The sequence below is a fragment of the Phyllobates terribilis genome, unplaced genomic scaffold (genome assembly GCF_046119375.1).
Source record: "Phyllobates terribilis strain yellow unplaced genomic scaffold, ASM4611937v1 Scaffold_8__6_contigs__length_399053987, whole genome shotgun sequence".
NCBI classification, from domain to species: domain Eukaryota; kingdom Metazoa; phylum Chordata; class Amphibia; order Anura; family Dendrobatidae; genus Phyllobates; species Phyllobates terribilis.
In genome coordinates, this window is record NW_027362768.1 from 296,334,263 (window position 1) to 296,360,557 (window position 26,295).

General features: G+C 45.7%; 1 protein-coding gene across 1 annotated transcript in view; it reads left to right on the forward strand.

Annotated features, from left to right (window-relative positions):
* LOC141157341 (inter-alpha-trypsin inhibitor heavy chain H3-like) overlaps positions 1–26,295 on the forward strand; it is a 308,234-nt gene that overhangs the window by 95,342 nt on the left and 186,597 nt on the right. The window contains exons 7-8 of the mRNA XM_073644460.1: positions 2,019–2,144; positions 7,702–7,818. Coding sequence (XP_073500561.1) covers positions 2,019–2,144; positions 7,702–7,818 — 243 coding nt within the window. The remainder of the gene's footprint in view (positions 1–2,018; positions 2,145–7,701; positions 7,819–26,295) is intronic.

Genomic DNA, 26,295 nt, shown 5'->3' on the forward strand with positions numbered 1-26,295 from the left:
GACCACGGGATACTCAGTGAAGAGCATCAGGAGGCACCCCAAGGCATAGGGGCTGGGACTGGCAGTAGGATGCCTTGCGGTGGACAGCCGAGCTCGATCCTTATAAAAGCTTTTTAACTGCAGCAGCTTTAGTGGACGCTACTGGAGCTGGAATTACGCGGCTGCTGGCATGAGACTTGCCCTCCAATAGATCCTTGTAAATGGATTTAAAGTGTATTCATTCAAATTAGAGAGACAATTTAAATTAAAAAGCTTAGAGCTGCCTCCACCATAGGGGGGCTCGCTCAACCCACCAGCGGACAGGCACCAGTATTGGGAGAGGGGGGCTGGCCATCAGGGTTCACCGCAGCTCTGGCACAAACCCGGCGACACGGAGGTGGCACGGGCAGGAGCGGACTGAACGTGTCGGCTTCTCACTTTTTGGATTTTAGAAGGGCATGACATGCCTATATCTGTGTCTCCCCCTCCTTTTACTCTTCCACCTCTTTTCTTTTCGCATGACTATATGTACTTGTCACTTTTCCATGTGTTAGTTGTGTCTTCTGAGCAGTTTGTCAGCCTTTGGACACCTTTGAAGGTGTTTTCTATGTGTTTCTATGTGTTTTTGTTTGCCTGCCATTGGTTTTAACGGTGTTCGAAGGTGTTCGACGAACAGTTCGACGAACAGTTCGGCGAACACACGGGTGTTCGACGAACCGAACCGAACTCGAACACTACGGGGGTGGCTCAACACTACTCTTCAGCATCATTCATTCTATCTGTCTTGGGCCCAAAATACACAGCTCTATTTGGGCTTCAGGCCATACTCTCTACAGCTGGCTTTCTCCGGTCAGGCTCACTTCTGAGTGTCAAGGATCTTCCAGCTGTGTCTGGATATTTCTGCCACTTCTTATCCAGTACAGTTACTTTCAGGACTTGCTACCTTAGTCATCTTCGTATTACACACACACCCCAATATTATGACCCATTGTCCTGCTTCTCTCAAAACTACTCACTGACTGCTGACTCACTTTAACCAGGAAGTAACTCTCTTTTTATTCCAAAATACTCCCTTCTGCAGCGGTGGCTGAATGTTAAAGGATTGTCTGGTCTAGAATTAAAAGTCTGCGGACACTCTGTGTGTCTGCAGACTTTTGAATCCCCCCAGCACATGCACTGTGCACTGCGAGGATTTGCTGGTGTCTACTTTGGGAACCACGGTGATGTATGTGATATGCATACTCCCGGACATGGTCATCTACTGTGTGTCGCCATCCAGTGGGCGTGGCTGTCTAGTGGGCGCAGCCTCGCGCAATACACTTGTACGGAGCGAGGCTGGCTTCTGATCGGGAGCATGCATATCGCATACATCACTACCATTCCTGGATCAGAAACTGGCAAATCCTAGCAGCGCACAGTGCATGCGTTGGGGGGATTTAAGAGTATACAGTCACACAGAGTAACAGCAGACTTTTTATTTTAGATCGGAGAACCCCTTTAACTCTTCTGTGCTCTGCATCCACACTATTCCTTCATATTCCGAAGACAAGTGAATTAATCTTGCTTTAGTAGAGCATAATAATACCGTGATTACATAAATCATCACATACCTGTATATAAATTGAATCAATATTACAATCATCCTTTTTCAGATTTACATTATGCATTACAATAATCACCATAAGGTGTGTTTCTTCGTGCACCATACTCTTACAATGATACAAGGTTCACTTCTGTTGCACTGTATTAGTTATTTAAAATTAGCTTTGGAGGTAGATGTTCAGGGAGATCTGTGTCCTGCTCATAGATCTTAACAGCTCATTTGCATATAAAAACATGGATTTCATTGTTTTAAGACATTGGATTGCAGATATCAAGGTATTATTTTATACAACTTCCTAAGTCCTGCTTGCCCATATAGACGGCTTAGGAGAGTTGATCCTACTGACAGATTCCCTTTAAGAATTGTTTATTTGTGTTGGCATACAGCTACATTTAGGACATAAATAATTTTGGCTTTATATCTTTGTTGACTTCAGGGTCACGTCTCTTTTAAACCAACAATAGATCAGCAGCGCTCATGTGCCAACTGTACAACCACTTTACTGGATGGAGATTTTACTGTCACCTATGATGTTAATAGAGAAACTCCTGGAAACATAGAGGTGAGATGTAATAATCTGAGCTGTTCATGTTGAATAATGCTTATTATTGTGCATATTGCATCAACTACTATTTACTACTGTTTAATAGTGCATGGGTTTTTGTCTCCAGCAATAGTGTTATATTGCAAATAATACATTGTGAAAAAAAACAAAACAAGAAGTTCCTGTTCACTGTGTGTGTAGCTGGAGCACGTTTTTAGGCCTCTTTCACACGTCCTTATTAGTGTTGAGCAAGTATGTTCTGTTAACCCTTTCTCTGAGTATGCTCGGGCGAGCTCCAAGTATTTACAGCTGCTCGGTGATATGGTTAAATCGCTCCCGTGTGCAGGATTTGCGACTTTTTGACAGTTTTATTACATGTGAGGAATGTCTATTTCTTACACATTCCTCACATGTAATAAAGCTGTCAAACAGTTGCAAATCATGCACACTGGAGCGATTCAAACATATCACCGAGCAGCTGTAAATACTCGGAGCTCGGCCCGAGCATACTCGGAACAGAACATACTCGCTCAACACTAGTCCTGATATTTCCAGTACTGGAAAAACCATTACCGGAGATATCTGTGTCTTGTATGTCCGTGTGTCCTTGTGTGGCATATATGTGGCCGCCCGTGTGCTGTATCAGAATCACACGTACCGGCATCTGGGAATCAGCGGTACAGTTAGTGCTGTTCCCAAGCACCAGGTGCTGAAGGCAGCTCTCATCATTGTCCCCTGATTGCGCTGATATTAGCGCAAGCAAGTGACAATGTTGAGAGTAGTATTCTGCCACCGCTGTCTCCAACAAGTGTAAAAATAAGAATAAAATTAAAAACACATTATAATCATCTTTACACCTAATTCCCTGAAGCCATTGTCCCCTGTAAACAAACCAAAAATAAAAAACATCAATATCCCACACCTGTCCGAAGTTTAAATAATCCAGTATCCCACGCTGTAATCCATCTGGGCGACATTTTTCATCAGTGGGTGAGGTGGCTTGAGGCGAAAGCACACGCTGAGGAGCATAGGGGAATATGACTCGAGGCAGCGAGTGGGCCCCTGAACTTTTCACTTTTGTTCACTGATGTTCACTGAGCTCAACGCAGTTCAGGGGCCCGCTCGCTGCATCGAGTCACATCGAGTGTTTTTTTTAATTTTACACCTGTTGTAGACAGCGGGGGCTGCCTACAACTCTCAACATTGTCTCTTGCCTGCGTTGATCTCAGCGCAAGCAAGGGACAATGATGAGAGCTGATTACAGCAGCCGCCGGGATCAGCGTGAACAGTACCACTGATTCCCAGGCGTTGGTACGTGTCACGCTGATGACACACGGATGTCATCTGTGTGTCATCAGTGTGCACGTGTGCAGCACGCATTTTGTGCTGCACAAAAAAACTGACATGTCTGCGGGTTTTTCACACTTACACAAGGTCCGTGTAAAGAACTTGACATGTGTGCACACCGACTGAATACATATGGTGTGCGTATGTCCGTATTTGTGGTCCTTTAAAAATGGGCTGCATACGGATATAAAAAACGGACGTGTGAAGGAGGTCTAACATGGTGATGGACTACATCATGCAGCAGGCATACTGAAGCATGGTTTACATTGAGATCTGACATTGGTAGCTGATGAGAAATGCGTGTTGCCTTCTAAAGAAGTAAAAAAAATGTGTCAGTAGGCACACATGAGGACTCAACAATGTCATCCCCTTTATGTTTATCCTGGAAAAATACACAACAGAATTCCAGAGGGGATGGAGAAAAAGCAGCAATTTACACCTGCTCATCTACGCCCTGTTTCTATTGATGATCCTCAAGGTACATCTTACATTCGGCAGGATTTGCAGGAGTAACAACAGCATCTGGTGGATATGAAGGGGGGACAAAGACTTGGCACAGGCAGAGACAAGACTGACAATCAGAGTAAGAATGGTGATGGCAATGATGTTGGCCATGATAAATAACAGTCACAGTGGGTTGATGAAAGTTAAACAATGGAGCTCCCATTCATGCTGCGTGCGGGACAAGCTGAATGCTGGAGTGCTTATGGGATGACAGGTGTATTTTTTACCAGAAGCAAAGAGATGACTATTGAATGATAAGCCATGCTTTTAGACACTTGATATAAAAGCAAAATGGTTTTTTATGCCGGCTTCTAAAAGGGAGTCTAAATTGGCTTAATATCAGGATTAGCTGTGTTACCTGCAGTGCAAAGCTTTTATTGAGTAGACATATGTTGCCCGCAAAACTGGCCCACAGACCCCACTGTGACCCTGGAGACACAACGCTCCCCCGGCGCCTGCCAAAGTTAGTGCTCAGCAAACAGACGCACCAACTGAACAACCAGGTTCACTCGTACCTAGACTGTATCCATTGTCAAGTAAATACCCTGAGCCACAAACTTATGGACTTCTGTGTCTACAGATTAAACTAGTGGCAAAAAAGGCCCCATTTGGTATAAGCGTTTTGTCATATTAAGCCTTCAGAGTAAAATCAGAAAGGTCATGACTTTCATTTACATACAGATGATGCCAATGATTAATTCAACCACATCATCTGCCTGCTTGACTGATTGTCCATGGACTTTATCCTACATCATTCTGCTGCCACCAGTGCCAATGGCCCACACTCAGCCGGGCAACTACTATCCTGTCATCATGTTATCTATACTGAAGTACTTCTGCCAGGGCTACCAGTGCTGGCTCAACACTGCCACACATCTCTTTGCCTGCCCCATCCTAATTCTCTACAGTATAGCTTTGATGACATTGTTGGCCCTAAACTACCAGTCATCTCCTTGCCTGCCACATAATAATTTTCTACAGTGCCACTGCAGAGCCACACATCTCCTGTCTGCCAACTGCGTTTTCTGTTCTAGACCATAATACTGATGCTAAAGCTGCCATTTCTGACCCTACACTTCTGAATATCTCCTTGCCTACCCATCCTAATTCTCTACCATGCAACTTCTACTGCTGCTACTACAGAGCCAGGCCAGTCACACGAGCAACACATCTCCTGGCTTCCCATTTTGTTTCATAGTGAGCTAGACCATACTGCTGTTGCGAGGGTTTCCATTGCTGGTTCTACACTGCTGCACATCTCCTTATTTGCCTTGTCCTAATGTTTTACCATGTGGCTTCTGCTGCTTCCACTGCAGAGCCATGCCAGCCACACATCTATTGGTTGGCTGCTCACGGTGTTTTATAGTGCTAGACAGTACTGATGCTGGGAAATGTACTCTCCTGAGGGTACACAAACAGGAAATAGATCCCAAACATGGCTAGTTTTTGGAAAGGCTTAGGTATGAGCCTTACCTTTTTCAGTTTGAAAACAGCTAGCTTGTTCCTGCTCCTTCAAAAAAAGGTTTTTTTGGAGGGATAGCTTGATAAAAAACATTTGTAATTGCTTAATCATTTTCTAAATATCATACCTGTTGCAAATTCTTAAAAAATGGATCATTTTTTCACTTCTAGTTAAGAACTCATTACTTCACATTCAAAACTGTACACCTGTTTCATCTCTGTAAATACAGGGATGATTGCTGGATAGCTTGTGAAAAAGCTATCACTTCTTCATTTTGCAAAGAGCAAAACTCTTGATACTCCCTAAACAGGGATCAGTTTTGCACTCCTTGTGTGAAAAAGCCATGGCTTCTTCCATTTGCACCACCTGTGTATAAACAACAGCAAGACAGTCATCTGCCTCTCCAAAAGGGATCATTTTTGGACTGTTTGTACTATTAACATAGTCTAACAAGTCTGAAATGGCAGTGTTTGGTTAAATAAGCTGCTAGTTACCACCACTTACCATTTCCATCTAGCCAGATTTTGTGGTAAAAATCGACGTACCCCACTAATTCAAATTTCAACAAATCCGCCCAACTTTAGTGATAATAACCCATTGGTACTTTGAAATCACAATGCGAGGGCCTATGAATACCACTGTGTACACAGGCAACTGTTTCATTTAAAGACTGATGTCAGAGATTGACAAAGGTATTTAAATTGCTATCAGCAATGATTGGAGCTCAGTTCTCTCCAATGCGGTTTGACACAGAGGTTTAAGAAGAATCTACCAGCTGTGGACAGAGCTCAACTCCTGAACCATGTCCATCATTTGCAGTAAGGGATTAATGACTTCTTTAAAGGTACCCATTACCAGTCTGGGGCTGCCCTTTTTATTTAAGAAGAGAGTGGACAGCCTCAAACTGGTGATTTTTCTTAATATTGCCTTTTATTAAAAATGGTCACAAGAGTTTTACTATAATGCTCACCTAAAAGACTTGACCTTCTAGCAAAAGTCGGGTCTGAACTTCCGGATCATGGCATCCCAGCATGCAGAGTGGGACCCCAAAATCTTTCGCAGCCCTCTTTGCTGTGAAAGAGATCTTGTTCTTTGCACTAACCCAGCACTGCCGCATATTTTACTTCTAGATGGAGGTCCAATGCTATTGCATCGGGAGGGCGGTAATGTCACGATGGGGGCAGGCTTTGCAGCGTTGAGAATATCACCCACCTATCCACTCTCTCTTTCCCCCCATGTGCTGACTTCTCCCGTCTGTGCTCTCTTCTTTGACCTGTCTACCCCATGTGCTAACCCCCTTGTCTGCTGTCTCTCTCCATCCTGTGCTGTGTTCGCCCCTCATGTGCTGTTCCGTTTGAGCTGTCTCCTTCCTGTGCTCTGTCTCTCTCCCCCTGTGCGCTTTCGCTCTCACCCATCTGTTGTTGTCTCCTCTCATGTGATCTCTTCTTTGACCTGTGTACCCCATGTGCTCTCCCCCTTGTCTACTCTCTCTCTCCACCCCATGCTGTCTTCTTCCCTCATGTGTTCTCTCGTTTGAGCTGTCTCCCCGCGCAGTAAATCAGACTGCCGCCATCTTTGTGCAGGCAGATAGCGGCGGTCACATTAAAACTGCGCATGCGCTCCTCCTGTACAAAGATGGCGGCAGTCAGTGAATCATTCGGCTGATCCCAGCCGCAGCGTGTACGGCGTGTTCGCTGGTGGTACAAGAGGCTGGTACCACCAGCGGTTTTCAAATTGAGGCACTCATCACTTGGGTGTCCTAATATGGCGGTCGACGAACTTCCGTTGCTTGGAGTTCTGGGATCCGGACACATCTGGACGGAACAGGATGTGAAGACATTACAAGGTAAGTATATTATAGAAGTGGTTTCCGAATGGTAATATCATTAGAGCGTTTAGTTTCCTATGCAGGTGAGGCTAAAATCCTATGTCAAGTGATTGTGATATTTTATGAACACAATTGCCAACAGTCCCCATTTTGCTATTACAATCATAATGTGACAATCATGCAAACCGAACAGGAGAAGAAGTGGCGTTAGGAATGCCAAAATTTAAAAATGGTCATTTTGGTGGCGTTCCTTGGGTAGGGTTCTTTTTTTGCTTAGTAAATCTTTAATTTTAAAAAATAAATCATATTAACTACATTTTCTACGGATTTTAAAGAGGGATATATACCTCAACCATGTTGGACTAACTGTTGTTCTCTAAGAGATGTATATTTGCTTTTGCTTTTTAAATGACATCACTATTTTTGCTTTTTAGGTTGTAAATGGATATTTTGTTCACTTCTTTGCTCCCCCTAAACTGTCAAGTGTACCAAAAAATGTCATTTACGTCATTGACAGAAGTGGATCAATGGCTGGTAGAAAACTGGAACAGGTAAGATATTGTACACATAGTTTTGTGCTTTGAGGGTTGACATACATTTCTTAATAATGAGTTTGAAATAAAATATTGAATTATTCACCATACCTTAAACAACATTTTGAGGTTTCAGTTGCATGAGTTACAATACATTCCATTTATAAGTTACCACTTTAGCAATTAAAATATCATTTGTAATTACATAATAAATAATCACAATATGTTCACTATTAGGTTTCAAATAGCTTATTTGTGGAGATTTATTATTCTAAATGTGCCAGACTTCTGATACAATTTGAGCCTAAAAACGAACTTGTCAAGTACAGCTTTCTGTGGTTTGTCTGACAAAGGGCTTATTGACAAAGGTGTCCTAATATGCAATATTTTGATGCATATTTCTGACATATGTAAGGTAACTAATATATGGTGTCAAGTCAGACTTGATAGTCTAAAGATGCGGCAAAATTATCGGCATAAGGGCTCCAGATGAGCGTATTATACTTCCATGTGCTGTCCGTGTTAAAATCGGATAGCACAATGGCCAATGTTATTCAAATGAGCTGACTTTTTTTTACAAAGGCCAATTGTCCATGTGAAAAAAAATTGTAGCATGCATTGGTCGCGTCTGTATTTTTTTGGATGAGATACACTCATTCAAGTCCATGGGTGCAAAAGAAAAAAAAAATAATAATAATAATAGGGATCATCGCAAGTAAAATGGTGCAAAAAAAAACAGCTCTTCTCTGTCACGCACAGTATGGGAAAGACTAAGTGCAACACGAATGGATGAGAGGCAGGAAACCCAGACACTAGGGAAAGGGGGAGTGGAGACCCCTAGGCATATCTAATAACACCCTGCCTCCCCTACTGTCCCTATATTGGTTCCACACCAATCGCCGGGCAGGAAACCTAAGCCCTGTATATCCCTAGAGCTAGGCCCTGGATAGGGCGAGGGGGGATGAGAACTGATCAGTCCCCACTATAAACTAAAGACAACAAGGGAAACAAACAAAGGGGGAGAAACTTAGCTTGAGCAGACTCCAGAGAGATAACACCAAACGTCCTCCAAGGGCACCAGAGAGGATGTAAGCCAACTGCTATAGCTCCAAGCCTTCACAAGGGAAAATGTGAATATCACTGGCACTCCCTGAAGCAGACAGAGAGTTTATAAACACCCCGGCCAAGATGTGTCAATCAGAGCAGGAGGGAGGTTGCCACTGGGTCCAAAAGTCAGAAGAATTAAGAAGGCGTCTGCAATGCAAAACACAGAGAACTTCTGCAGCCAGATGCAGAGTGACTGTCTGTTGCATCTGACACACCCGTGACACTAATGAGAATAATCTCAGCTCTTAACAGTTCAAATAAGAAGAATTTTAATGCAGTCCAAAAATCGAAATAAACATTTTGGTCAATCTGAACTACATCAGTAAACTGTTTGACAGAAAACAGAGAACAAAAAATTAAACATAAAAATAAAAATAAATGTAAATAATAAAGGTAGTACAATGCAACAGAAAATGAAATTATATACAGGTAGTTATTATGATGTCAAACAGTGTTTAGTGATAAAGTATCCTTCATTTAAACGGAGGTATCCTGATAAAAATTAATGACAGTGATCAGACATCAAAGTGGTTACCACTAGTATTGAGCGAGTATGTTCTGTTAACCCTTTCGCTGAGTATACTCGGGCCGAGTTCCGAGTATTTACAGCTGCTCGGTGATATGTTTGAATCGCTCCCGTGTGCAGGATTTGTGACTGTTTGACAGCTTTATTACATGTGAGGAATGTCTATTTCTTACACATTCCTCACATGTATTAAAGCTGTCAAACAGTTGCAAATCATGCACACGGGAGTGATTCAAACATATCACCGAGCAGCTGTAAATACTCGGAGCTCGGCCCGGGCATACTCGGAACAGAACATAGTCGCTCAACACTAGTTACCACCTATTTGGCTGCTTAGTGTAAACAAGAATGGGTGATGGGGGGAAGAGGACACAGTGTCTCTAGTTGCTTGGGTCTGTGTGGGAAGAAAAAGTGAAACACTAAGTGCCCAAGGCATAGAGGCTGTGGATGTCAGAATGAGAGGTGTAAGAGCAGTGTACCTGAAACCCCAAGCTGGTGCATGTGGAAAAGCTGTACACGTGGCTGGTAGGGGAACGCAGTATCCACTGTTTGTTCCTGGTACTGTACGGGTGGACCGCGGCAGGTCCCTATCTAAAGGCAGAGGGCGGGACTAGTGATGCGGCTTACCAATCGCCGCTAACCAGCGATACCCTGGCCGCAACTACTGAAAGTGCGCATTTGACGTCACCGGAAGTGAGGCGCCGCATGCTGACCAGTAAGATGCTGTGATTTCCACAAGAGGGTGAGCATGCGTTCCAGGAGGCCGGAAGCATGTGTGTCAGCTAGGGAAGACATGCGTTCCACATGAAGGAAGCATGTCTCTCCAGGGACATGATGTGAGACTTGTAGAAGGATGGAAGTGGACACCGGAGAAGGAACATGAGGATACCATAGGGTAGTTTATCTGAAATAGAAGTGACTCGCCCCCAGGGCTGTGGGGTGCTCTGCAGCCAGGCCTATGGATGCCGGCGGGGGATATCACGGTGGCTGGCCCGGTCCGTGGCCCAGGGCGGTCAACCCAAAAGGGGAATATTTACAGGGGATTAAAAAAGTTTGTGACGCCACCTGTGGGTTGCGGCTAAAGGGAGCCGCCGCTGCGGGGCAGTCCTCTGAGGCAGATGTTAGGGCAGCTTATGATGGAACGGCTCCCCACAGGTGGAGCGGGCCTCAGGGCAGCGTTGATGTAATTGATGGTAGTGCAGGGGAGAGACGGCCGGGACGGTTCCGGAAGAAAGGACAGACACTCACACGGGGGTGCACTTCGGTATCTTTACTGGTGTCGGTGCAGGTATGGTCCAGGGTACTCGGTGGCAGGGTGCACTTCTGGACCTCTCCCCAGTGAGCGGGTATAGGGCCTCCTGATCCTTTGCTTCCACTTGCTAAGCTCTGACCTGCCTGGAGCTAGGCCTGGCTTGACTACTGTCTCTCCCTCTTGCACCTGCTGACCTGGTGGTAGGGCTTTCTTTTGGAGATCACTCTCCCTGGACACTGGGACCTCCGTGACTCCTAGCCCTGGTGCTGTAGTCAGCGTTTGGTAAACCTGGGACCTGTAGTCCTCCAGGTATCCGGTGAATCCTACTGGGTATGAAGGGCCCTGTAGGCACGGACCCGGTGTCCGGTGTATCTTTCGGGGTGAGCCTGGTACGCTCCTCTGCCCCCTTGTTATCCTTCCTTCTCCTCTCGCCTTCGGCCGCGCTCGGGTCCCTCACTAGGCTTCAGTGCTTGCTGGAGGCCTAAACTTGCCTCACACAGCAGCCTGCGTGCTGCTCTCTCACTGAGCACACTGCACTCTCTCACAGACTAACTAACTGAGCTGCCTGGCTCCACCTTCCCTATATATATCCCTAACGGGCTCCCTCTGCTGGTATGAGGTGGAAGGTGGAGGTGTGTTAATGTGTGAGGTCCTCTTGTGGATAAGTCCATCCATGCACCCTTCTGGGTTCTGTGGCACCAGTGCGTAGCAGGGCGCCACAGAAGAGAACAATATATAAGTACATAGGTGGAATAAATGATAGCATCTGTCAATCACTAGTACTATATAATATGGCATGAATGCGGCAAAGGAAACAAATGAATGATTAAGTGATACCTGATCCATGGGTAACAAGTCCCAATGTACATTTTTCAGGGTAAGAATACGAACACCTTTAAGAAGGCAAGTAAGTCATAGTCCCTGTTCAAACCCTTATGTGACAGGGACTGCAATTCATGTATCCAATATGACTCTCTGCATTTCAGGAGGCGTACCCGCTCGCCCCCCCCAGGCGTGGTGGTAAGACCTGTTTAAGAACTTGGTATTTAGGTTGGGATATTTTATGACCCGCTGAAGTAAAATGTTGGGTAGCAATAGGTTTCTGCACTGGATTATGGACTTGTGTTAAGAGATTCTGTCTTTCACGGGCTGTGTTGTTTCGTCCACATAGATCAAGATGCATGGACATTTTATAAGGTATACTACAAATGAGCTGTCACAAGTGAAGTAATTTTTGATGTTATATTTCTTGCCGGTTTGTGGATGATGGACAATACTCCCCTTAAGGACTTTATTGCACTGTCGGCCTTGAAGACATGGAAAAGTTCCCATTTTGTGATTCTGTAGGAATCGTTGTTTTGATCTCTGGTGTGTCATGCCAATGTCAGCATGTACCAGGGAGTCCCCGAGGTTTGGTGCTCTCTTAAAACATGGCAAGAAAGGTTGTTGAAAGGCAGTGATTGTGGGATAGCCTCTTTGTAAGATATTCCGGTGTTTTCGTATGGTCTTGTGCAAAATGTAAGCAAACAGGTGAAATGTGTGAACAAAGAAAATCCTGCCTTTGTTGTTGGGACGAACTGCCCTGGAATTAGTCACCTGTTGTTGCAAGGTACTTGGCAGATAACTACATTCCCTAAATTTTGAGCTTATTTCTTGTAATCTCTGATCACGAATAGGTTCACCAGTAACAATCCTTTTGACTCTTTGGAATTGTGATGTGGGTATTGATTTTTTCATGGACAACGGGTGGTTACTAGAAAAAATGTAATAGACCATTACGGTCTGTTGGCTTTATGTAAAGATCTGTTGTCAGGTAATCTTGTGCATCTTTCATTGGACCATTCCATGTCCAAGAAATTCACCTTATGTCTATCGTGGGTCATGGTAAAGCCTAAGTCAGACCATGCGGAATTAAGCATGGAAAAGAACTCCTCCAAGGATTCCAGAGAACCCCCCCATATGAAAAAAATATTGTCTTTAAAGCGTTTCCAAATAATGGAATGCTCCTGGAACAGTGGATTAGAATAGATGACTTGGCTTTCGAAGGCCGTCATGTAGCAGTTTGCATATGGGGGGGGCTACATTAGAGCCTATCGCAGTGCCCTTCACTTGTAAGTACTATAAATCTTGAAATAAAAAGTAATTTTTGGTGAGTACCAAGGTAAGTATCTCAATGCAAAGATCTATAACCCATGGATCAGTAAGTGAATAAGAAGGTTTTGTACTGTTCTAATCCCATGGTCACGGGGGATGGACGTATAAAGATTTTTTACGTTGAAGGAAACTAAGATGGCTCCTACAGGGACCTGTTTGAGTTCAGTGAAAGTCGCTAGGAAGGCTCCAGTATCAAGTAGAAAAGACGGACTCTGTTGTGTGAGAGGTGTGAGAATTTTCTCAAGGAAAATGGATAAAGGGGACAAGAGTGACTCCGTAGAGGCTACAATCGCAGTTCCATTAGAACGGTGGTTCCATTAGACTCTTGTGAATTTTAGGTAAAAAGTAGAAGATGGGTGTGATCGGGTGTTTCTTAGTAAGGAATTCCCCAGTCTTGATGTCTATGACGCCAGCCGTGACAAAACAGTTTATGACAGAAGATATTAGAGTACTGAATTGAGACAAAGGTTCATGGGGCAACCGTCGGTAGGTAGTACAGTCACTAAGTTGTCACTCTATTTCTCTGATGTAATCTATTCATAACCACAATTGCTCCACCCTTGTTGACCGGCTTAATGATCAAATTGTTGTCCTCTTTGAGACTCCTTAAGACCTGCTGGTCAAGGGGGGATAAATTGGGCTCAAAGTGAAGTTTCCCGCTATCTACCTTAGAACGCAGTTCCTGAAAAGGGGTGTCTACTAAGCCAATAAAGGTTTCTAAGGCATGAGAGTCATGGGGAGGACTGTAGGAGCTCTTCATCCGAAGACCTGGGCTATTAGATGCGATGGCTATATTTAAGTTGGGAGGAGCACTCGTGGGATTGCTACTGTTTGTCTTCTTCAGGTTTGGCGAAATGTGTTTTTAGACGTAGAGAGCGGTAAAACCGCTGGAGTTCCATGTCAAGATTAAAAGTGTAGTATCTATTAACCGGGCAAAAGGAAAAACCTTTCTATAGCACTGATAATTGGGCAACACTAAGGGTTTTAGAGGAGGTATTTACCACCAGGGGGGCTGTGCCTGGGAGTGGGTCACTCGGATGAAGTCTGTGCTGCCTCTGGTGTTGCTCGCCTCTTCTCGTCTTCTTCTTGGTTGGCGTCTCCTTTGTTGTCCTAAAAAATTAGAAGAAGGAACAAATGGATCTCTCCTGTCTGGCTCTGACAAGGAGGAGGAGAATTCAGTGGATGATTTGTCGAATCAGTAGGAATTTCTACCTGAGGAATATCTGTCCTGCCATCGATAGACTCTATTATGTTCATAATCTTTCGTGTATCTTAGGAACTTGTTCCTTTTCCTGGCCTCGGTGTCTTTCCGGTGATAGTCGATATTGCCCTTGATCTTGCTCTGGAGGGTACTCAGTTCTTCTGGACTGATTGTTGAGGAAAGTTGTGACTCAATGTTCTTGATTTGTTCCTTCGTGGAGATGATGGCCTTATGTAAAAAATCAACTGTTAGCCTCATCAAATCGAACGAACACTTATTCAGAATCTGTTCAAACTTAGTACAGTAATCGGGTTGGTCTGAAAACAAGGTGGGACGTATGGGTACCATCAACCCCCTTGGGATCCGTTGGACCCGCAAATACTCCATTAGAGGTGCGCAATGCTGCTCTATGTTGGTCAGGTGTCGCTGTTCTCATTCCAGGGTATCTCTGGTTAGCGGCGTTTGGTCAGCCGCATCACAAGTCCCACCCTCTGCCTTTAGATAGTGACCTGCCCCCAACCACCTGCACAACACCAAGAACAAGCGGTGGATACCACGTTCCCCTACTAGCCATGTGTACAGCTTTTCCACATGCACCAGCTTGGGATTTCAGGTACACTGCTCTTACACCTCTCATTCTGACATCCACAGCCTCCATGCCTTGGGCACTCAGTATTTCCCTTTTTCTTCCCACATAGTCCTCCAGGTATCCGGTGAATCCTACTGGGTATGAAGGGCCCTGTATGCACGGACCCGGTGTCCGGTGTATCTTTCAGGGTGAGCCTGGTACGCTCCTCTGCCCCCTTGTTATCCTTCCTTCTCCTCTCGCCTTCGGCCACGCTCTGGTCCCTCACTAGGCTTCAGTGCTTGCTGGAGGCCTAAACTTGCCTCACACAGCAGCCTGCGTGCTGCTCTCTCACTGAGCACACTGCACTCTCTCACAGACTAACTAACTGAGCTGCCTGGCTCCACCTTCCCTATATATATCCCTAACGGGCTCCCTCTGCTGGTATGAGGTGGAAGGTGGAGGTGTGTGAATGTGTGAGGTCCTCTTGTGGATAAGTCCATCCATGCACCCTTCTGGGTTCTGTGGCACCAGTGCGTAGCAGGGCGCCACAGAAGAGAACAATATATAAGTACATAGGTGGAATAAATGATAGCATCTGTCAATCACTAGTACTATATAATATGGCATGAATGCGGCAAAGGAAACAAATGAATAATTAAGTGATACCTGATCCATGGGTAACAAGTCCCAATGTACATTTTTCTGGGTAGGAATACGAACACCTATAAGAAGGCAAGTAAGTCATAGTCCCTGTTCAAACCCTTAGGTGACAGGGACTGCAATTCATGTATCCAATATGACTCTCTGCATTTCAGGAGGCGTACCCGCTCGCCCCCCCAGGCGTGGTGGTAAGACCTGTTTAAGAACTTGGTATTTAAGTTGGGATATTTTATGACCCGCTGAAGTAAAATGTTGGGGGATGGGTAGCAATAGGTTTCTGCACTGGATTATGGACTTGTGTTAAGAGATTCTGTCTTTCTCGGGCTGTGTTGTTTCGTCCACATAGATCAAGACGCACGGACATTTTATAAGGTATACTACAAATGAGCTGTCACAAGTGAAGTAATTTTTGATGTTATATTTCTTGCCGGTTTGTGGATGATGGACAATACTCCCCTTAAGGACTTTATTGCACTGTCGGCCTTGAAGACATGGAAAAGTTCCCATTTTGTGATTCTGTAGGAATCGTTGTTTTGATCTCTGGTGTGTCATGCCAATGTCAGCATGTACCAGGGAGTCCCCGAGGTTTGGTGCTCTCTTAAAACATGGCAAGAAAGGTTGTTGAAAGGCAATGATTGTGGGATAGCCTCTTTGTAAGATATTCCAGTGTTTTCGTATGGTCTTGTGCAAAATGTAAGCAAACAGGTGAAATGTGTGAACAAAGGAAATCCTGCCTTTGTTGTTGGGACGAACTGCCCTGGAATTAGTCACCTGTTGTTGCAAGGTACTTGGCAGATAACTACATTCTCTAAATTTTGAGCTTATTTCTCGTAATCTCTGATCACGAATAGGTTCACCAGTAACAATCCTTTTGACTCTTTGGAATTGTGATGTGGGTATTGATTTTTTCATGGACAACGGGTGGTTACTAGAAAAAATGTAATAGACCATTACGGTCTGTTGGCTTTATGTAAAGATCTGTTGTCAGGTAATCTTGTGCATCTTTCATATGACCATTCCATGTCCAAGAAATTCACCCTATGTCTATCGTGGGTCATGGTAAAGCCTAAGTCAGACCATGCGGAATTAAGCACGGAAAAGAACTCCTCCAAGGATTCCAGGGAACCCCCCCATATGCAAAAAATATTGTCTTTAAAGCGTTTCCAAATAATGGAATGCTCCTGGAACAGTGGATTAGAATAGACGACTTGGCTTTTGAAGGCAGTCATGTAGCAGTTTGCATATGGGGAGGGCTACATTAGAGCCCATCGCAGTGCCCTTCACTTGTAAGTACTATAAATCTTGAAATAAAAAGTAATTTTTGGTGAGTACCAAGGTAAGTATCTCAATGCAAAGATCTATAACCCGTGGATCAGTAAGTGAATAAGAAGGTTTTGTACTGTTCTAATCCCATGGTCACGTGGGATGGACGTATAAAGATTTTTTACGTTGAAGGAAACTAAGATGGCTCCTACAGGGACCTGTTTGAGTTCAGTGAAAGTCGCTAAGAAGGCTCCAGTATCAAGTAGAGAAGACGGACTCTGTTGTGTGAGAGGTGTGAGAATTTTCTCAAGGAAAATGGATAAAGGGGACAAGAGTGACTCCGTAGAGGCCACAATCGGCAGTTCCATTAGAACGGTGGTTCCATTAGACTCTTGTGAATTTTAGGTAAAAAGTAGAAGATGGGTGTGATCGGGTGTTTCTTAGTAAGCAATTCCCCAGTCTTGATGTCTATGACGCCAGCCGTGACAAAACAGTTTATGACAGAAGATATTAGAGTACTGAATTGAGACAAAGGTTCATGGGGCAACCGTCGGTAGGTAGTACAGTCACTAAGTTGTCACTCTATTTCTCTGATGTAATCTATTCATAACCACAATTGCTCCACCCTTGTTGACCGGCTTAATGATCAAATTGTTGTCCTCTTTGAGACTCCTTAAGACCTGCTGGTCAAGGGGGGATAAATTGGGCTCAAAGTGAAGTTTCCCGCTATCTACCTTAGAATGCAGTTCCTGAAAAGGGGTGTCTACTAAGTCAATAAAGGTTTCTAAGGCATGAGAGCCATGGGGAGGACTGTAGGAGCTCTTCATCCGAAGACCCAGGCTATTAGATGCGATGGCTATATTTAAGTTGGGAGGAGCACTCGTGGGATTGCTAGTGTCTGTCTTCTTCAGGTTTGGCGAAATGTGTTTTTAGACGTAGAGAGCGGTAAAACCGCTGGAGTTCCATGTCAAGATTAAAAGTGTAGTATCTATTAACCGGGGAAAAGGAAAAACCTTTTTATAGCACTGATAATTGGACAATACTAAGGGTTTTAGAGGAGGTATTTACCACCAGGGGGGCTGTGCCTGGGAGTGGGTCAATCGGATGAAGTCTGTGCTGCCTCTGGTGTTGCCCGCCTCTTCTCGTTTTCTTCTTCTTTAGCGTCTCCTTTGTTGTCATAAAAAATTAGAAGAAGGAACAAATGGATCTCTCCTGTCTGGCTCTGACAAGGAGGAGGAGAATTCAGTGGATGATTTGTCGAATCAGTAGGAATTTCTACCTGAGGAATATCTGTCCTGCCACTGATAGACTCTATTATGGTCATAATCTTTGGTGTATCTTAGGAACTTGTTTCTTTTCCTGGCCTCGGTGTCTTTCCGGTGATAGTCAATATTGCCCTTGATCTTGCTCTGGAGGGTACTCAGTTCTTCTGGACTGATTGTTGAGGAAAGTTGTGACTCAATGTTCTTGATTTGTTCCTTTGTGGAGATGATGGCCTTATGTAAAAAATCAACTGTTAGCCTCATCAAATCGAATGAACACTTATTCAGAATCTGTTCAAACTTAGTACAGTAATCGGGTTGGTCTGAAAACAAGGTGGGACGCATGGGTACCATCAACCACCTTGGGATCCGTTGGACCCGCAAATACTCCGTTAGAGTTGCACAATACAGCTCTATGTTGGTCAGGTGTCGCTGTTCCCATTCCAGGGTTTGCCGGTTAGCGGCGATTGGTCAGCCGCATCACTAGTCCCACCCTCTGCCTTTAGATAGTGACCTGCCCCCAACCACCTGCACAACACCAAGAGCATGCGGTGGATACCACGTTCCCCTACTAGCCATGTGTACAGCTTTTCCACATGCACCACCTTGGGGTTTCAGGTACACTGCTCTTACACCTCTCATTCTGACATCCACAGCCTCCATGCCTTGGGCACTCCGTATTTCACTTTTTCTTCCCACACAAACCCTAGCAACTAGAGACACTGTGTCCTCTTCCCCCCATCACCCATCCTTGATTACTCACAAGCAGTCAGGTAGGTAGTAACTACTTTGCTGTTTGATCACTTTCATTAGATTTTATCAGAACACATCTGTTTAAATGAAAGATACTTTATGTCTAAACACTGTTTGACATCATGATAGCTATCTGTACATAATTTCATTTTCTGTTGCATTGTACTACTTTTATTATTTATTCTTTTTTACGTTTTTTATTTTTATGTTTGTTTTATTTTTTGTTCTCTGCTTTCTGTCCAACAATTTACTGATGAAGTTCAGATTGACCGAAACGTTTATTTTGATTTTTGAACTGCATTAAAATTCTTTTTATTTGAACTGTTGAGTGCCGAGGTTATTCTCATTTGCGGTACGGGGTTGGACCCTACTCGAGCACCTCTGTCCAGTAGTGCAGTGGTTGTTTTTCTACACCCGTGACACTGTCACAAAGGAGTTAATTACAAAGACAAGAAATAAAAAGGGATTGTCAAATTTGTCTTTATCTTATAAAAATGAAAGTGTAGTTGTTGTGTAGAGAACTGTTGCAACACACCGCCTGATGAAAAATTATGACCATCATACTCTGAACTTATCCAACCTTCTCCACTGTTATAAACTTCTATGGGCAGCATGTAACCTGGTCCCTCAGTCCATCTTATCATTCACTTTCAAATATTGCTAAATACATTTTTGAGAGATGAGTTTGGGATTTTCTTATAGTTGATAATACTATTGATTTATGCCTAAGCTTGCTGAAATGACAGTGATCATTTAGGCATATGGTATATCTAAAGAAGTGCAACATTACTAGAAATGATTGAATCAATTCAATGCAAATTCAATTGATGAATTCATGTCAGTTTGGGCATTTCACTTTGTGCAAGTTGACTGAAATGGCCATTACAATTTTATACAATGCAGAATTTTGCTTCAGCTAGGGAAAGCTCATGTGATCTCAGGTGTGGCTGAACTGGCTTCCCCATAATGCCTTGTGTAGCACCCCGAGGGTTCATCCGCTACAGGGGTATTGCACCTCAATCAGAGGTGTGGTATTCCACTCCCAGGTAAGGATGGAGTATGGACCAGGGCTCAGTTAGCTGCATACACCACACACACCCCATTTCCGGGGGACTGCTCTACGGTGCTCCCATTTATATATTTATGCAGGCACATCTGACTATGTCCCTGGCTGGAGTGGGGAGGGGGGAGGAAAACACAGTGGTGTAGGAGCAGATAGGGGTTGGGTTCTGAGCATAGGAAGGAGCTTATTGGGTGCAGGTCACCTGAGCTGACACACAGAAGAGGAGGTATAAAAGTTGGGCACCATCTTAGTTCTGGGAGAAGAAGAGAGAAGTTCAGTGGAGAAGTGACAGGGAGCAGAGGCTCTGTAGGAGCTCTGCTCAGAGGCAGGCCTGGAGAGAAGGCCGGGGCCAGAGATGAGAAAGGAAGGAGAAGTAGGCCTGGAGAAGAGGCCGAGTGAAGGGGGAGAAGAAGGAACAGGAAAGAAGGAGAAGAGACAGAGAAGTAGAAAGGCTCAGAAACAAGAAGGCAGAAGGGACCCTAAGAACCCACGAGATATCGGGTGAAGGGTCAGGTAGAACAAGGGTACCGGATCCCAAATTGGTGGAGGTAAATCATCCCTCAGCTAAGAACCGGAGGTCGTGATCATTTATTGGTGCGACCCCCCGCCAAACCCGCTAGGAAGGCACCATATAGGATAGCGAGAAACGGAGCCCACGTTTGCCCGCATAGATCCGCGGCAGCTGGACAGAAGTTTGGTCACTGGTGGGGCATGAGCCAGAGAGAGGACAGAAGGGAGTCCTGTGCCATACTCCTGAATTGCCTGATGGTTGACCGAGCCCCTCACCTGGTGGACGCAGCATGACTTGGGCAGTCATTACCTTTACAGAAGTGGCTTGGAGTATACGAACTGTGAGTAAAAGACCCTGGACTGCAACACGTTGTCTTTGTGTTCCTTACCGCGCCAGCACTAACTGTACTGGGACGCCCTGCACCACAACCCCCACCATCTACGCTCACTGCCCTGAGGCTACACTCCTACCGTGGGGAGTTATACTATTCTCTGCTGCACCCACAACACCAGCCTCAGCGTTCTGCCCTGCAGCGGCGGTTCACTCTGACCGCAATCCACGGGTGGCGTAGTCGGACATTCATAACTATACTAATAGACTGCCACAGCATTTGGTCTGACCACCCTGAGCCACGGGATCGGGTCGCCACTACTACCCCCATCATTGCGCAGAAGCCGCGTTCCGAGTGCCCCACGGCCCAGGGGGCAAGTCACTTGCACCTCACATATTTTAGCTCACCCAATCAGGAAGGACCATCATAGCCAATATATAAGCTGAATCAGGAAATGCAGCATCCATTTTTTTGTTGGATCTCAATAGAGGACATCACAGTTCACAGTGTTGTAGCTGTTTTGTTCTAACCCAAAGTAAGATTACATGATCACCAGTAAGACCTAATTGTGAAAATAAGCCCTCTTAGTCACGAGCGCTCGGAGAAAAGAATGCACACCAATCATGAGCATGAGCAATTCTGTTTATTCCCCTATGAGCAATTTTCTTATGCCATTTACAGATAAATGTAACGCTGCATGGAAAGTTCCCATTGGAAGTTCTGCCAGTCGCACCCCTCTCAGAGATGTTATGAGAATTTTTAGCTATCATGTCTTTCCCAGTGTATTACCCATAATGCACAGCTTCTCAGGGCATTGCATATGAGATAAGAAAATATTGGACCAAATATAAAACCTTAAAAACTCTTAAACAAAATATAACACTATGAGACTAGTTAATACTAAACAAAATATAGAAAAGGAGGAAAATATTAATCATTCTATATCATCAGCTTAACAATAGAGCTAGAAAAATCCATAAGACACTGTAGAACTGTAAGGCTGTATTTACACATTACACCTACATAGCATATGTTGAGGCAAAAATGCATCATTTTACAGCGATTTTTAGGAAATTAATTAAAAAAATTGCTTTAGTTAGTTAGACAGCATGAAAATAAGCAAGCTTATTATTAACTTGCATTTTTTTTTATCTGCAAGGGATTCTCCTGATCTGAAAGCTTTTATTTTAATAGTGTACAGCATGTTTCTGAAGGGGCTTGGCTACGAATGTTTGACTGAGTATGCTTAGTAGCTACATTTCAGGAGAGGAGTTAACTGCTGACATATCAAACACATCCCTTCCGCCCATTGATTTCTAGACAGCAATTAGCTAATTACCTCGCTCCCCCCCCCCCCCCGCTCCTCACAAGCTGCTGTTATAAATTTAGCAAAATCACAATCCCCCACCATCGGCAGCTTCCAGAGCCATTGAAATTTACTGTTATCTCTATATGCAAATATAGTGATAACAGTGTAGACTGAAAACAAGTCACTGATAGCTGAATGTGTTTGGGTGCTTTCACATTGCGTTTAGGCACACGCTCGGTGCAGTCTAACATATCTGAGTGTCCACCTCCATTAGGCGTACACGCCCGAAAATGATGCATGGCAGAGCGACCGTTCGTTCTGTCAGCATCAATATAGTCTATGGCCCCCCATAAGCCTGAATCCCATTTTGCGGGGGGGTTTGGATGCATGCCACAACGGGGCCACCAAGCGTATGGCTAAATGCAATATGAAAGGACCCTTACAGTAGAACTATAAAGCTCAGCACAAGTTCTGCTGATGGTACAGCACTGCCACTGACTAGAACGATCACTTAGGGAGGAGTAGCTGCCCAACCCCAAGCCCCAAATCCAGGAAATAAGGAGACTATGGAGCTGTGTGTTGCTCCAGAGAAAACTTGAGTGTACCCTTTTAAGGTGCATTACACTAATAATTATTCACAATGAGAGTTCCTAGGAACCCTAGTTTCCAGTAATCGTGCAGTGTAATTAGGTTGCCGCTCACCCTATGAAAAAAGCAAAACGCTAGTTTCGTTGAGCTAAATGATCATCGCTCTTGGCAGCACGTCGTCTTGTGTAAACAGTGTATCTGCTGCCGAGAACAATCGCAGCTTATTATCCTATATTAATGATCACTCTAAGCATATCAGAAACGCAGTTTACCGGTTAGTGTTGAGCCACCCCCGTAGTGTTCGAGTTCGGTTCGGTTCGTCGAACACCCGTGTGTTCGCCGAACTGTTCGTCGAACTGTTCGTCGAACACCTTCGAACACCGTTAAAACCAATGGCAGGCAAACAAAAACACATAGAAACACATAGAAAACACCTTCAAAGGTGTCCAAAAGCTGACAAACTGCTCAGAAGACACAACTAACACATGGAAAAGTGACAAGTACATATAGTCATGCGAAAAGAAAAGAGGTGGAGGAGTAAAAGGAGGGGGAGACACAGATATAGGCATGTCATGCCCTTCTAAAATCCAAAAAGTGAGAAGCCGACACGTTCAGTCCGCTCCTGCCCGTGCCACCTCCGCGTCGCCGGGTTTGTGCCAGAGCCGCGGTGAACCCTGACGGCCAGCCCCCCTCTCCCAATACTGGTGCCTGTCCGCTGGTGGGTCGAGCGAGCCCCCCTGTGGTGGAGGCAGCTCTAAGCTTTTTAATTTAAATTGTCTCTCTAATTTGAATGAATACACTTTAAATCCATTTACAAGGATCTATTGGAGGGCAAGTCTCATGCCAGCAGCCGCGTAATTCCAGCTCCAGTAGCGTCCACTAAAGCTGCTGCAGTTAAAAAGCTTTTATAAGGATCGAGCTCGGCTGTCCACCGCAAGGCATCCTACTGCCAGTCCCAGCCCCTATGCCTTGGGGTGCCTCCTGATGCTCTTCACTGAGTATCCCGTGGTCCCGAAGCATTTCCTTTGAAAAAATTAAGTGTCCAAACTACAGGTGGTGTAGCTTGCTTAACAGCCGGGATAATCCGCTGACTAGCAGACACTGCTACTAGGCACAAAGTATTTCCTGGGCTAGATGCAGTTAAAAATTTGTAATTAGATACTCTCGTAGGATGCTGAGAAAGCAATCCATAGAGTCTCCTGGCACGCCATATATGATTCTCTTAAAAAGCTTGGGGTAGGGGTCTAGGGGACCCTTTTATAGCCAAAATCACGGTCCTGTATCGCAATACGTCACCTAGGCTGAAGATAAATGGAACTGTAGCACCCTGAGGGCTCGGTTGCTACAGAGGTATTGCACCTCACCCAGAGGTGTGATATCTCACTCTCAGGTAAGGATGTAGTGTGGATCAGGACCCGACACCTGCATGCATTACACCACATTGCCGTGGGGCAGGGCGACCAATATGCCCCTGAGATGGGCACGACAGTCCCTGTCCCTGGCTGGAGTGGGGGGAGGGAACACTGAGGAAGGGGAACCCTGTAGTGCAGGAGCAGGGAGGAAGCAGTTCCTGGGTGCATTGAGAAGGGAGTATAAAAGGTGGGCACCATCTTAGTTCAGTGCAGAGAAGTCTGAGCAGAAGTGGCAGGGAGCAGGGGCTCTGCATGAGCTCTGCTCCGGAGGCGGGCCTAGTAACAGAGGCCCAGGCCTGGAAGAGGGAGAAGGAAGGAAGAGGAGCGGAGAAGGCTCCAGGAACGAGGAACGAAGGGATCCCAGGGGTGCGGACAGGCGAGTCGCCACCGCACGCCCGAATCCACCTGCGTGGAGGGGTCAGGCCAAAGGGGGAGTCCGGTCCCCGAAACTAGTGGAGGCAGGAAACGACCCTCAGCTAGAAACAGGAGGCTGTGACATTTTATGTGGCGCAGCCCCTCGCTACACCCGCTAGGAAGGCACCACATAGGGTCAGGGAAACTGGCGCCAAGTTTACCAAGAGGAGGCCCGAGGCAGCCGGACAGAAGGGTTGGTAAGAAAGGCCAGACAAAGGACACACAAAGGGGGTCCTGTGAAGCGCTCCAAAGTTATCTGGGAGTTGTCTGAGCCCCTCACCAGGTGAGCACAGTACGACGTGGGCAGCTGTTACCTGCAGACGTGGTCTGGATAATAAGAACTGTGAGTAAAGGCCCTGGACTGCATCACTGACTCCGTGTCATTACTGCTGCTGCCCTGCACCATCACCCCCATCCTCCGCATACACTGCCCTGAGGCTATACTCCTCCCGTGGGGAGTTATGCTACGCTCTGCTGCACCCACAACACCAGCCTCAGCGGTCTGCCCTGGAGCAGCGGTTCACTCTGACCGCAATCCACGGGTGGCGTAGTCGGACATTTAAACATCAAAACCACATAAATAGTTCCGCCACTGGTTTGACCGCCCTGAGCCACGGAACTGGGTCGCCGCCACGAAGACTACAACCACCAGCATCCACCAAAAAGGGTCCGGCTCCGGGTGTCCCAAGGCCCAGGGGGTGCGTCAGAACATTTTCATCACCTTTCACAATCACCAATGGGACAAGGCAGGGATGTTCTCTGTCCCCTCTCTTATACATCCTAGTGACGGAGCACCTGCTCTCATCAATTCGCCATAACCCCAATATTAGGTGGATTGAGGTGGGAGGCACCGAGTACAAGTGCTCTCTATTTGCTGATGATGTCCTAGTATATATCACTCAATCACATATATCCATCCATGCTGTTATGGCTGAAATAGATCACTTTGTTACATGGTCAAATTTTAAAATCAATGCAGCGAAGTCTGAGGCCCTCGATGTCTCCCTCCCCAAATCCATATAGGATTCCATCCAGTCCAACTTTCCCTTTGCCTGGCCCTCACAGGGTATCAAATACTTAGGAATTCCTATTCATAGAGACCTCTCCCATCTATGTTATCTTAATTTTGGGCCCTTTATTGAACAACTCCATACAGACCACGGTTGGCAAGTTAGAACTGTAAGATTCACTACGTGAACCACTGGTGTTTTGTGGAAAAGCACATGTACACTGTGTTCCAAATTATTATGCAAAAAGTGTTTAGGAGTGATAAGGGAAGAATTTGTTTGTTTGTCAGTTAAACTCATTGATGGTGATGTGTGTCAGGGCTCTTTATATCACTGTAAGCAATTGCAGACACCTGTGCTAATTAGTTTGGCAGGTGTGTCCAATGAAAGGCAAGACTACTTAAGAAGGCTGTCTCACATTATTAAGCAGCCTACATTTTCTGCCAAAATGGGAAAGAAAAAGGATGTGTCGGCTGCTGAGAAGCAACAAATTGTGGAGTGTTTATGTGGCACCCCAGGGGTCTGGTTTCCACGGTAATAGCAGTATTACGTCTGTGAGCAGGTGGGAGGTCTCCTGGGCAGGAATCCTAAGCATGCCACACCTCCTGCCCAGTCCTGGGAGGGGAAGAACTTCCCCTACATAAACTGGGGCTGAGGCAGGGTTAGTGAGAGGAGTTCCAGACAGAGACGGAGTCTGGTCTGGACACGCAGAAACAGGGACAGATAGACATCAGGAGCTCTGTGGGAGCTGAGGAGAGGCGCCGGGGGCTGGAGCTGTGCGGGGCTCGCCCTGGGAGAGGGTACTAGAACCGGACGCGGGAGTCCGAGGCTGTGGGGACTAAGATATGCCCAGCGGCGGAGTCCATCCGGCGGGGGATTCCGGGTCCTCTGGCCGTGGGGGCCCAGAGGCTCGGTCGCAGCGGAGGGACCAGCGCCGCCGTCCCGGAGCGGAGGCTAACGGGAGGCCCCGGGTCGCCGGCCGTGCGGGTGAGCGCCGCATGGTGTACCCGGGGACGTGGGCTACTTGTAGCCGCCGAAGGCGGGGTGGCCGGGGGGGGTGCGGGCTGGCGGGGGGGCCTGCAGCTCCACCTGGCCAGGGGGACTCCGGCTTGCT